We start from the raw sequence: 12,676 nt of genomic DNA, 5'->3' as shown, positions 1-12,676 counted from the left end.
TAATGAGAGGATGCCCTGCGCATGAGGCCCTCGCATCTCCTGCACCAGGTGGCGTAGGTTCACGCTCGTCCTTGGCTATACTGGACCACAGCTGACGCCAGAGCTCTCGCTCATCCCCACAGCCTGAGGAATCTCCATGGCTCAGTCCCATTCTCCCACGCCAAGGAGCCACAAAAACAGTCAGCAACCGTACACTGACTGGCTGACCCCAGGTCTCTGAGACAGCTTCACAGCATGGCTTGCCAGTATTCCACGGATTCTGCAGGGTTGCCCCCCACCGGTCACCCATGGTCATGTGGTCCCCCAGGGCGCCTCATGGACCAAGCACTGTGCTCCGTCTCCCGCTTCCTTGATTCCCTAACGCTCGGTCTGCCCTCTTGCCGCTCCCTTTCGTGTATGACTCGGGAGAGCTAACGTTAGCCGTTACCCCACGAAGTGGCTGTCATCTGTAAACCGACCAATGGCATCACCGAGTCTTGTCGAGTTGTGCCGTATCTACGCTGCCGGCCATTGGGGTCCACACGGCACATCTATCTATCACCCGCCCGCCTACATAAACCCCCTCGGCCGATTGCCTATCTCTACTTGCTTCTCTCTTCCTCTCCTCTCCTCAACTGCCTACCTACCTCTTACTCTCATACTTCACTTTGCCTCAAGTCATTCTACCCACACCACAGTCTGGCCTCACTAACAGGACCCTTTGTCAGGAAATCTTGCTAAGCTCTCTCTTAGAAGGGGATTGCTGGAAAGAATAGCCACCTTGGTGTCTTGCTACTGCTGTTGCCGCTTGTTGATTGCTACTCTGAGCACCAACCTCTGCATGGTGAACGACTGTTCAGTCAACATTATCATCTGAAACCTCTCGTGCCTCTCTTCTTTGTCAACTTGTCTCTCCAACCATCTTCCTCTCAGCTCGCCCTCGTGAACCTATCGTACGCCCACATTGAGAAACTCGGTCGAACCGATCGACGCTCGTTCGATACCTACATCCCCCTCCTCCCCTTAAAGCCATAATCGCGAGCCTGGCCCGCTCAAGCACCAACTTGATGTCGGTTGAAGTTCGCACAAGCCTTAACTGTCTGCGTCATCCTTCGAGATTCACGCCCGTCTCCAGAACTCAGCTCTCGCGGGTTCACACGGGCGATAGTATCCAAAATATACAATGTGAGTCCGGGGACTTGATGAATCTGAACCCATCATGCTTAATACCACCCGCGGCGCTCCCCTCTTTGCAAAAAGGGGAGCCCCTGTGTTTTCTAGATACAGCCATCAGTTCTAGTACCGAGTAAATAACTGGTTCATCATGGAGGGAACTACAACCACAAAGAGTATCAGTCATAATCTCAGCGGCGCCTCGGCCCTCGCCAAGTGGCGACGCCGGTCTCTCGTGCCGCCCTCGTGGGAGGACTCGATCCGCTTTGTGAGCGTCAACGAGTCGGCCGAGGCGGGCAGGTCGCTGGCGCACGCGTTCGCGACCGACGCCATGAGCCAGTATGTGCTCGACGGCGATGACATGGCGGATTACTCGGACGAGCAGAAGTGGAAGCTCCATGTCGACCACATGACGTACATGGTGGCGGCTCACTGTTACAAGGGCGTCGTAACGGCCATCGGGTCCGACTACGACGCTGTTGCTCTGTGGTATGTTTCCCCCTCGTGTCTCGAGAAACAAGCTTCGGCTAACATGCGTCGTCAGGCTGCCTCCCGGTCAGCAGATGGACGACTGGTGGACGTCGCTGCGCAGCGGCATGTGGAGGCTGTACTACCAGCTCTCGGCCGAGGGCAGGAGACGCTACTACGATGAGATGCTGCCTGTGCTGAACCAGACCAAGGAGGAGGTCATGGGTGAGAGGGACAAGGACTGCTACTATCTCGTCTACATCGGCACCAAGCCTGCTGCCCAAGGCAAGGGATACGCAGGCAAGCTGATCCGCGACATGGTTGCCAAGGTAGGGAATGACTGAAAAGAATTCAGAATGTACACGCTGACACTCACTCAGGCCGACGCCGAGAACCGCCCCATGTACCTTGAAGCCAGCACCAAGCGCAACAGTGAATACTACGCCAAGTTCGGCTTCAAGGTCAAACGCCCCGTCGTCTTTGAGAACAGCCCGGAGCCCATCACCATGTACATCATGGTCCGCGAGCCCCAGACCCCTCGACCGTCCTGCGGCCCGGCCGTCATGGCCACGGTAAAGTTCTAGGGAAACGAGCCTCTGGTCCAGCCAAAGGCCGACGAGGGATCAGAGGCTGTCGTCGAGGAACTCGAGTATGTCGAGGAGCTGGGGGGTGCAAGACGAGCACATGGACCTGAGTGTGTTGTGATGTGAGTCTTGAACTTTGAGTGAGGAAATGTGTTTGTCGTCATGAATTTGCATTGGCCGATCGACCTTGATTCTCTGGGAACAATAAGAATGAGCACACGGATAAGGGAGAGGATCTTGGATTGCTTCGATTTGGCCGACATTTGCTGACCGCCAGTCTTTACCGCAATTGTTGCTCTATTTTTTCCTGCTTTTTTTGCATTGCTTTGCAGTTATTGGACTAGCTCGAGTCGTTCATTAGGAAGAAAGAAAACAAACAAAATCGTCATTCCTTCATAAGCTGATCCCGCCTATAACCGTCAACACCGTTGCACCTAGCTTTTGTAGATTTGTACGCGTGGACATCGACAACCCCCTCCTCCTTCGTAACCTTGTTCAACCTAGTACTCGAGGATTGCCCATGTCTCGTCGTCGACCGTTGTGTAAATGAGACCCTGACCGAGCAGCTCGTCGGCAGCAGTGAGAACGTCTCTCACTGACAGACCAGTAGAGCTGGTAATGCCGTTGATATGGACACCCTCGTTGCCGCCAGGAGCGTCGTTCATAAAGCTAAACATCTTCTTGGCTAGGCCAGAGCATCCGGACAGTTTCGAAGGTGCTGCGCTTCCACCAGCCTGGTCGTTGTAGCCGCCACCGTCGACAAACATGCTATCTCCTTCGCCGTTGGCACCACCCTGACCACCAAGGGGCCCCTTGGTAAAGTACAGGTGAACATATGTGGCCTCGAGCATGTGGTAGCTGACCTCGTTGAAGTCTTCGACAGGCCTGATGACGTGGGCGCCGACGTGCCGCTTGCTGTTGAAGGACTTAAGGCGTCCCCAGACGCGGACGTGCGAGTCGAGCTCGAACTCCGGATCGTTGTTGTTGTCGGCGTCGACCCACTTCTTGACCTCGATCTGGCCGGTGCCGTCGTCGATCTTGAAGGTGATGTTTGTGGGCTGGGGGGTCACGCTGCGGATCTGGCCGACGAATGTGATCTGGGTGATGAGGGAGCCGTCGATCTTGAAGTCGGCGCCTTGGAAGGCCTCCTCGGCGTCGAGGATCTGCTTGATGGTGACGGGGCGCAAAGACTCATCTTGGTATGACTATAGAGGCAGGTCGTCAGAAGCTGTGGGTGAAGTGTGAGGGATGCTATCGTACCTTGCCGCCACCACCGCCCTGGCTGCCCTGCTGTGAGCCTCCAGCAAAGAAACCGCCCGAGTCATCGCCCCCTTGGCCATAACCTGATTTTTGGAATCCAGTGTAGGCAGCTGTAGCAAATTGTCAGTCAGGATCCGCAAGAGGTAAGGTGAGAAGTTGCACATACACATTGTGATAATTGTGTGATGTAGGTTGAGCGTGAAGACTAGGATGCAAGCTTCGTAGGGAATAGAAGACGCGTTAAAACGCGCCTAGGTTTAATGGGTTTGCCCCGCGATTCACGGTGTGGGGCCGCTTCTGCCTTAGTCATTCACCAAAGCTCGAGCACGTGCCATTTGAGAAGCGATTGCCAAGCCATCACCAAGCTTGAAGCTGAGGAGAAGGAGGAGGGTGACATGTGGCCGACAGAATGAATCAAGGAGAGCGCCACGATCTTTTACGTCTTGAAGCTGGACCAAAGAGAACACCATTCGCTAAATGGATTTTGACACAATTCAAAGGTACGACTCGACCTCATCATGCATCTAGCGGAACGCTTCCCCGTAGTGGATGCGAACATCAGGTCACAACAACGGGATGTCCGGCTGGGATCATGGAAGACGATGGCATCGGTGAGAAGCCGTGGCAGCTTCCCGAAGCTCCTCCTCTTCTCAAAGAGGAGAGCATCACATATGAAATCGTCAACAATTGGCAGAACCCAGTTCGCATTAGCCTCGGCATCCCATCAAAAGTGGAAACGAACGAACGAAGCGAAGCGACAGCGGCAACGGACCCCGGCCTCGGCCTTGACCCCCGTGTTTCTCCAGGTTTCTTTTCCGCGACCAACAACGGTCATCTATCGGCCATCTATCCATCCATCCATCCATCCATCACTTCCGTCCGTTCTCGTATCCATCTACTTTGTCCATCAGAGCAGAACCCGCCATCGTCCCTAATTTGTTTCTCTACCAAGCGTTGATTCTTCCCGTCTTCTAATCCCATTAATCTCCAGCAGCCGCGTCTCGTGTCGTCATGTCCAAGCCGCAGACCGGAACTCTGCCCCTGATACCGCTCGCACGAGGCACCATCCTCCTCCCCGGTCTCGTCCAGCGCATTCCAGTCTCGTCCAACCGACCCGACGTCCCCGCCCTCCTCGCCCACGTCTACGAGCAGGCCGCCACCAAGGGCCCCGACACGCGAATCGACAGCATCCCCATCGGCTGTGTCCCCATCTCGTCACCTCTCGTCGGTCCCAATGGCCAGCGTCTCATCGGCGATGCTGAGGACATAGATCCTGCAGAGATTGAAAATGTTCTCCCTGGATCCGCGCGCAAGGAGGACCTCTACAACTTCGGTGTCGAGGCCAAGATCATTGGCATCGATGGGAGAGGTACCGGGGAGTTCGCCTTGCGCGTCGAAGGCGTCACGCGAATCCGTATCGATAGCTTCACCAGAGAGCGTCCTTATTTTGAGGCAAAGGTTACATACTTTAAAGAAGACAGTAGGTCAACCCTCGTCATCTTGTCAATGATCCCCCACTTATCTCCGTTGCAGCCAGCAGCCCTCCCGATAAGCAGCTACAAGACCTCTTCAACCTTTTGAAATCGCGATCCCGTGAACTCGTCACTATTCTAAGGATCTCCTCTCTTCTCCCCCGAACCAAAGCTGGACCAGTGCTTTCGCCAGTGCTTACACGACGACTCGAGATGCTCATCATGAGGAGGGAGCTCAAGGAAGCCGGTCTTCTCGCCGATTTCATGGCCAATCTGGTCGAGAGCACGCACGAGGAGAAGCTCGAGGTTATCGCCGCTCTGGATGTCAAGGTGCGCCTCACCAAGGTCATTGAACTGTTGGAGCGTCAGGTCGGCGGCATCAAGAATAACTTCAAGATCACTACTTTCACCACAATGCCCGTCCAAATCCTCGACCGGTTAAACGAGGACCAGCAGCGAAAAACAGGCCCCATTCCCAACATTCCGGGCATCACATTTGTGCCTCCCGGTGCTCAGATGCCCGGCGGCAACGACCAAAATAACGACGAGGAGGCCAACGAGCTCGATGAACTCAAACGCAAGCTTCAAAACGCGAAGCTCCCCGCAGAGTCCGCCAAGACGGTAGAGAGGGAGATGCGCCGACTCCAGAAGATGCAGCCCATGAACCAGGAATACCAAGTCACCCGAAACTGGTTGGAAACTCTGGCCGAAATCCCCTGGACAGCCACGACTGATGACCGCCTCGGCCCGGACACGCTGCACAAGGCAAGAAAGCAGCTAGATGAGGACCACTACGGACTGGATAACGTCAAGAAGAGGCTTATCGAGTATCTGGCCGTTCTGAGACTCAAACAATCCTTCAATGATGACGTCGACGAGAAGATAAGGAAGGCGGAGGAGGAAGCCCAGGCTGAGGCGCGTCACCAGCAAGAGAAGGAGAAGGAGAAGAAGGAGGAGGGAGAGAAAGAAGAGGAGACGGCCGAGGCAAGCTCAGAAGTCGAGGCCGTGAAGCCCGATGTGGCCAAGCTTCAAATCCTCAAGTCCCAGCGTATGGTGGACAAGTCTCCCATCATGCTTCTAGCAGGACCTCCAGGTGTGGGCAAGACGAGTCTCGCGCGGTCAGTGGCCACGGCTCTGGGCCGCAAATTTCACCGCATTTCACTCGGAGGCGTCAGAGATGAGGCCGAGATCCGTGGTCATCGAAGAACCTATGTTGCGGCCATGCCTGGTTTGATCGTTCAGGGGCTAAGAAAGGTTGGTGTTGCCAACCCCGTCTTCTTGCTCGACGAGATCGACAAGATTGGACAAGCTAGCATCCACGGTGATCCCTCGGCTGCTATGCTTGAGGTTCTTGACCCCGAGCAGAACCACTCGTTCCAGGATCACTACGTCGGCATGCCAATTGATCTTTCCAAGATCCTCTTCATCGCTACAGCCAACAGCCTGGAGACCATTCCCGCCCCTCTCCTGGATCGAATGGAGACCATCTACATCCCCGGCTACACCACTCTGGAGAAGCGTCACATTGCGATGCAGCATCTGGTGCCCAAGCAGATCAGAGTCAACGGACTTGCCGAAACCCAGGTTGCTTTCAACCAGGACGTTGTGTCCAAGATCATCGAGTCTTACACTCGTGAATCCGGAGTCCGTAACCTTGAGCGTGAGATTGGTTCCGTTTGTCGTGCCAAAGCCGTGGAGTTTGCTGAAGCCAAGGACGGTGGTCACATCGAGGAGTACCGCTCAGACCTTACAGTGGAGGATATTGAGAACATTTTGGGCATTGAGAAATTCGAGGAGGAGATTGCTGAGAAGACGAGCCGCCCGGGCATTGTGACGGGTCTCGTCGCCTACAGCACCGGTGGCAATGGCAGCATTCTCTTCATCGAGGTTGCTGACATGCCCGGCAACGGACGGGTCCAGCTAACAGGAAAACTGGGCGACGTTCTCAAGGAGAGCGTCGAGGTGGCACTAACATGGGTCAAGGCACATGCCTTCGAGCTGGGCCTCACACCAGAGCCGACGACTGATATCATGAAGGAGCGCAGCATTCACGTACACTGTCCCTCGGGAGCCATCCCCAAGGACGGTCCCAGCAGTGGTATCGGCCAGGCCATTGCACTCATCTCCCTCTTCTCGGGCAAGCCGGTGCCACCGACCATGGCCATGACGGTAGGTTCCCAAGCAACAAGTCAACCGTGATGACTCGGTACACTGACAGTCTTGTGTGTAACAGGGCGAGATTTCTCTCCGGGGCCGAGTCACAGCCGTCGGAGGTATCAAGGAGAAACTCATCGGCGCCCTCCGAGCGGGAGTCAAGACGGTGCTACTGCCGGCCCAGAACCGAAAGGACGTCAAAGATCTACCCCAGGAGGTCAAGGATGGGCTCGAGATCCTCCATGTCAAGTAAGTCATGCCCTCTACCCCCGTGCTTCATCAACGTGCCCCTCGTGGCACGCTCCGCCACTTGCTATGCCCCGAGGACGAGAAGTTCGTATCACTGACGCATGTCTTGAACAGCCATATCTGGGAGGCCATCCGCCTTGTCTGGCCAGATTCGCAATGGGCCGATGACAGCAACTACCGAGGCATCGAGAGCCGACTGTGATGGATGCTGCATCTCAGCTCATCCTCTGGCCGCACCGTCACCTGGCCCATGGTTCATGTCTCGTGGATGCGTCCCCCATCCTGTCCTGTTCCTCAACTCTGAAACGTCTCGTGGCGACCTTCCCCCAGCCGCCCATCACCCTCCCCGCCTATGCTCGTCCACCTGGGCCTCACCGAGATCCAGCATGGCCCAATTCAGCCCTCTTTGCGACGCATCTAGCCGATCCACCAAACGGCCGCCCGTCTCACAGCCCCCCCTTTCCCGTGATCCCACGTTGTCCTTCCCGCCGGCGCCAACCATGGTTCACCCCCTGCGTGCGCACATGCCTGGTCCCCTTTTGAGACATGCAGCATCAAAGACAGTAAAGGCGGTGGTTGTAGCGTTCCCAGACAAGAAATGCGTGCCATTTCTGGTACCGTGAGCGCGCCACCGTCCTCGCCTATTTTGTGCGGTGAATTCTGTGCCAGACAGGTACCGCCAGAGTGACGCCGCAGCGGATCAAGCGAACAAGGACGAGTCCCCGTGTTACCCTGCAGAGCCCGGTCAGTTCATGGCCGCGAGGACATGGTATGGGGCTTGGTCTGATGCGATGGGGGTAGCCGTGTCGTTTCATCTGTCATTTTCCGGGAGGGAATCGTCCATCAAACGGTGTCCAGTTGCACATACGACTCGTCACGACAGCCTCAGTCGGCAGGGTCAAGAGGCCTCGACGTGCCAGACAAGGACGTGTGTAACGCTCCGGAGCTCATGCTGCGGGGGAGAAATGTCGATGCGAGCCAGCGAGACACGGTGTTGAAGGGTCAACCAATGTTGAAGGGTTAGCCAAGGGAGTTGGTCATTTTTTGGCGTTGTCTTGGCTCTTTTTTTTCCTTGTATGGCATGATTACCAGCCTGAATGTTAGCCATGTCTAGATCTAGTTGTCCCGAATACCAAACTCGATCGTCAGCTTGTCCTGATCTGGTTCGCTTGTACTTGGAGGTTATGACCGATCTCATTCGCGCAAAGATCAAGGGTTGAGCCGTCTGGTCACTAGACCACTCAGCATCACTGCCGTGGCGTTGGGGGCTTGGTATCCATGCCCTCGGTGCCCCTAGGGAGAGACCTTGAGCCTGAGAGAAACCTAGATTCGTGCCGCATTCTCGCACGACACAAAACCATCCAAGGGAGACCCATTCCCCAACCAACAGCGTACATACGTACATTACGCACACATCTGATCTCATCTCCAAAAGGCGTACTCCGTAATGACAGCCGAATTTAGCGCATCGTAAGCCCTACAACTACCCCCATCGACCGAGGAGCGGGTCGTGGATGCAAGTTGTCGGTGTTAGTGAGGAAAGGGGCAGAAAGGAAGGGTTCAGTCGCAAGGCGGTGCATATCCCTTCGTTCACAGACCTATCAGGCCAGTCGGAGCTCCCACCGAATATTCGCCTCCCAATCTCAGCCTTCGATCCGCAATGCTGGGCCGTGACATCAAGGGAACGGCAGAGGTGGAGGTGACCGCAAAAGCCTCGCGGAGAGTTTTATTTGTTTTTTTCTCTCTTCCCTGGTAGCAGAAGCAAATCAGTAGAGGGGATCCGAACCAGGAAGCGAAACTAGGTCATCAGCCGCATTGCGCCGTCGACGATTCACTAGTCAAGACCGTCTCTGTCCCAAGCCTTGAAGTTGCTTCTGCAAGATCAGATCATGTTTGTTGGATTGGTGACTGGAATTCGATGACAAGTCGGTGTGTACAAAAACATATGTGCTTTTTAACCCTTGTCCCTTCCGCGTCCGGCGGCACGCAGCTCTTGATGGTGCCAGTTGCTAGTTCATGATGAGGCGCGCTCCGGTGTGCATGTGCAGGCATGTTTGGGATATCTCATAGAGGAAGCGCGAGGCTTGGCATGAAACCGTGAAACGGGTGATTTGTGCGAGCCTGTTGAACACAGGCTCTACCTTCCAGTCTAGTTGTCGAGCATAGTCGGCTGTCAGCGACAGGCCAAGAGCCTCCAATCTGCGCCGTGGCCCAAGCTAAGGTGTGAATCAACTTCAGAGTCAACTGCTCCTGTAGACCAGGATTCGTCCGTCGTGCATAGCACAACCAGGCATTCGCCCAGTAGCCTTCTCCCTGAGACATAAAGCCACTCTGCCCCATCGGTGCACGACTGGGACCCGGGCAGGTCAGCGGAAACCATACATAACCTCGTGGTCATCTTCACGAGCGCCGCTGAATCAAATCCGCACACACCTGTCATTTTGCGCTTTTGAAACACAGACTAATCCTGCGCGCAATGAGACTTGCAGGGTCCTATCAGAGTCTGATACAGCCCGCTTGGTACAAGGCCTGCTCCACCTTGGTGGCCTTGACAAATGACCGCCTGCACCTAGACTCCGGAGGCCTGGTCAGCACGTATCGTGTATCAGCCTCGGTCTGCCTCCAAGACTGGATACCTAGGGCACGTCGATCAACCTTACCTCCCCATTATTACCCCTTATTATCGCTCTCGACTATCATCTGTCACATCCCCATCCACGGCTGGGTCGTCATGTGCACGGATGATCGTCCGTGCCGATATGACCAGATGAGAGGCCGAGTATGCAGTAACCCGCGGGGACCAGCCTGGCACAACCTGCAAGAACACGGCCGCGTCCCAGGCCTCTGGGCCCATGGTGACTCTCAATGGCCCCGTGTTGTACATGTCTCGGGAATCCTCCATCTGCCGTTGAACATGCGTTGCCTGATAGCACTGCCAGACAACTTGCCCCGTTGGAAGCTCATGTGTGGGCAGTTGCAACTCTTGGTTTGATCAGGGTAAGGCCGGCGGCACAGCGGCCGTGTGCATCGCTCGAAACCAACCAGGCATGCATTCTGCGAGCCATGGGCCCCGAGAAATTGCAGAGTCTTTGCAATCGACAGCAAATTCCCCTCGATCCGACATGCAACAGCCAGGAAATCTCCGTCTGGTCAACGCTCTGTTGGACCAGGGGAGGGGGTTTGAAGCCTCCATGCTGACGGCAGAGTTGAATGTGGTCTCGTGCAGCAAGACAAGGCCACAAAGAGGCCCGAGACAAGCCGGAAATTCTGTCGATCCCAAGGGGAGCGGAGCGTTCTGAATCCTGTGATGTCTTATTGTTGGAGTGCTGCGGCCGCTCCATTGGGCAGAGCTGATCCGCGCCATGAGATGTCCCCATTATCCGCCATTCCTTCAACGCCAAGCTATCGAGGCCGCAGCATGAATACCTCCAGCAATAGCATCAGCCCTCGTCTGGTTGGAGCGAGAGAGCCAAGTCTGTGCAAGGTGACGTATTGGGTTGGCTGCCAACGGAGTCTGCAGTGGAACCAATCTGGCTTGGTCAGAAGTTGATCCCCAGAGCCCATCGCCGTGATGGTGGACAACATCGTCATATCATATCATGTTCTCCAAGGACCACCCTTGTCACGGAAATTTACCTAGCCTGCCAATAGCGCTGCCCCTATCGGAACCGCGACCACGGCACCAGCCGCCGTGGTCAAGGCTGACAACCAACTGGGTGTTGTCAAGAGAGTCCCCGGGCCTCTGTCCAAGCAGGAAGGCGTGTATGGGGGCAAGCCAGGGCACATGTACGTCGGGCCTCCAGAGCCGGGCCTGTAGCACTCGTCGTCTTGCGTCAATTCCAAATGTCCAAGCCCAGGATCCTGGCTGGTGGGGTTTGATGAGATGAAATGCCACCCTAGATGATCGTACAGTAGTAGCTGGCCTGCAGGGAATCAACGCTCGCCGTTTACTCGGCTCTACCCAAAGGGTCAAAAGGCCGCACCAGGGGGAGGGTCCCGCCCGCCTCCAAGCTGCTGGGAGCTGCCGGGCGTATGATCGAATCTGGAGTGCGAGCGATACGTACCGGGCGAGGGAGACATGGTCTGGCTACTGGGCTGATCCATGATCCATGGCATTCTGAAATCGTGGTTGCTGTTAGCAGGCCGCGGCTAGCTTGTCAAGCCATGAGAAACCGGTGAGGTGAGCGATGTTGAAGAGCTGCACTTCACCTGAGCTGAGCTGAGCCGTGCTGGATCCTCGACCGAAACAGACTGTGGTCGGGACCCTCAGGCTCGTACGATAGGCAAGCCCGATGTTAGACTGCCGCCGCAACTTTGAGAGGGAGACGGGAGCAACGCAACGCTTGTTTGCATGAAAAGTTTCTTCTTGCGCCGCACTTGAAAAGTCAATCCCACTGGAGATAGCCTTTGCAGGCTATCAGACCCTGGCTTCGGACCCGTAAGTAGCAACTCGGTGGTTTGGCACGCTGCGGCCAGCCCAAGAGGGAAGCTAGCAGTGGGAGCCCAGGTGCACTCTTTGTTGGAGCTGCTCGTGAAAGACCTGGTTGGCAATCAAGGCCCGCTGACGACGATGCTGGGCTGCATGTGGAGAGACAGGCGAGGTTCCACTGCCATGTGTCCTTCCCCCTACCGAAAGTGTCCTTGAGCTTCCCAAGCGGCGCGTCGGAGCAGGGGTGACCCTGTCATGTCTTGGATAGTGCTCCCAGGACGGAGGTGCCAGCAAGAGGACTGTGCCATGGCTGTCCGGATCCCAGGTCTTTAGACTCAGCACCAGGCCGAAGTAGTTCGGGGGTCTAGTTTCCGGCCGGGCACCTGTCCACCCTCCCCCGGACAAATCCTAGCAACGGCGTCGAGCCATTTCGTGGCGGCACTGACTGTCTGCAAGTAAGGTATGACGCCTGGCTTGCTGCGAAATATCTCCGGTGGAGACGGCTCCAGGATAGAACGGAAGATGCCGCATCAGAGAGAGTGATCTGCGGTCCTAGTATCGCGAGAAAACGCTAGGCTGGCTGGTCAACAGCTAGCTACTATGAAAGAGCTGTATTGAACATGACGAAACTGGCTGCTCGAGAGATATGCAGAACGCGTATCGCTGTGGAATCGGAGGAGCCTGGGCTCCCTGTTGGTGCTTTTGCGTCACCGTTTCTTTTCCCCGCTTGTTGAAGTGGATTGTCTGCAAGGTCGGCGGCCCTGTTGCTGTACTGCCGATCCGACTTGAGACGCTATTGGTCGTTTCTGAAGACCACTTTTGGGAACCAGCCTACCTAGTCAGGCCAAGAGGTGGTGGCAGTGGTGGGTGGAGGCATTGGTATCGCGAGATGATGCTGCTGCTGTTGT

General features: G+C 55.9%; 3 protein-coding genes across 3 annotated transcripts; 2 read left to right on the top strand and 1 right to left on the bottom strand.

The window, feature by feature from the left end:
• Window positions 1–1,303: 1,303 nt before the first annotated feature.
• MRS44_006402 (uncharacterized protein) lies at window positions 1,304–2,330 on the top strand (the record flags this gene model as incomplete). Its single annotated transcript, XM_046273352.2, has 4 exons — window positions 1,304–1,641; window positions 1,697–1,949; window positions 2,001–2,192; window positions 2,232–2,330. The coding sequence occupies 4 exons, from the start codon at window positions 1,304–1,306 to the stop codon at window positions 2,328–2,330; spliced, it is 882 nt and encodes a 293-aa protein (XP_046140005.2).
• A 374-nt stretch (window positions 2,331–2,704) lies between these two features.
• On the bottom strand, window positions 2,705–3,634 carry MRS44_006401 (uncharacterized protein; the record flags this gene model as incomplete). Its single annotated transcript, XM_046267826.2, has 3 exons — window positions 2,705–3,409; window positions 3,465–3,574; window positions 3,631–3,634. The coding sequence occupies 3 exons, from the start codon at window positions 3,632–3,634 to the stop codon at window positions 2,705–2,707; spliced, it is 819 nt and encodes a 272-aa protein (XP_046140006.1).
• Window positions 3,635–3,873: 239 nt separating this feature from the next.
• MRS44_006400 (uncharacterized protein) lies at window positions 3,874–7,541 on the top strand (the record flags this gene model as incomplete). Its single annotated transcript, XM_065621751.1, has 5 exons — window positions 3,874–4,270; window positions 4,459–4,944; window positions 4,998–7,105; window positions 7,170–7,339; window positions 7,454–7,541. 5 exons carry the CDS (start codon window positions 3,874–3,876, stop codon window positions 7,539–7,541), a joined length of 3,249 nt encoding a protein of 1,082 aa, XP_065477823.1.
• Window positions 7,542–12,676: the final 5,135 nt, after the last annotated feature.

This window comes from Fusarium solani, assembly GCF_023522795.1.
Source record: "Fusarium solani strain SB1 chromosome Unknown bctg00000003_1, whole genome shotgun sequence".
NCBI lineage: Eukaryota > Fungi > Ascomycota > Sordariomycetes > Hypocreales > Nectriaceae > Fusarium > Fusarium solani.
This window is presented reverse-complemented; position numbering and strand designations above follow the sequence as displayed.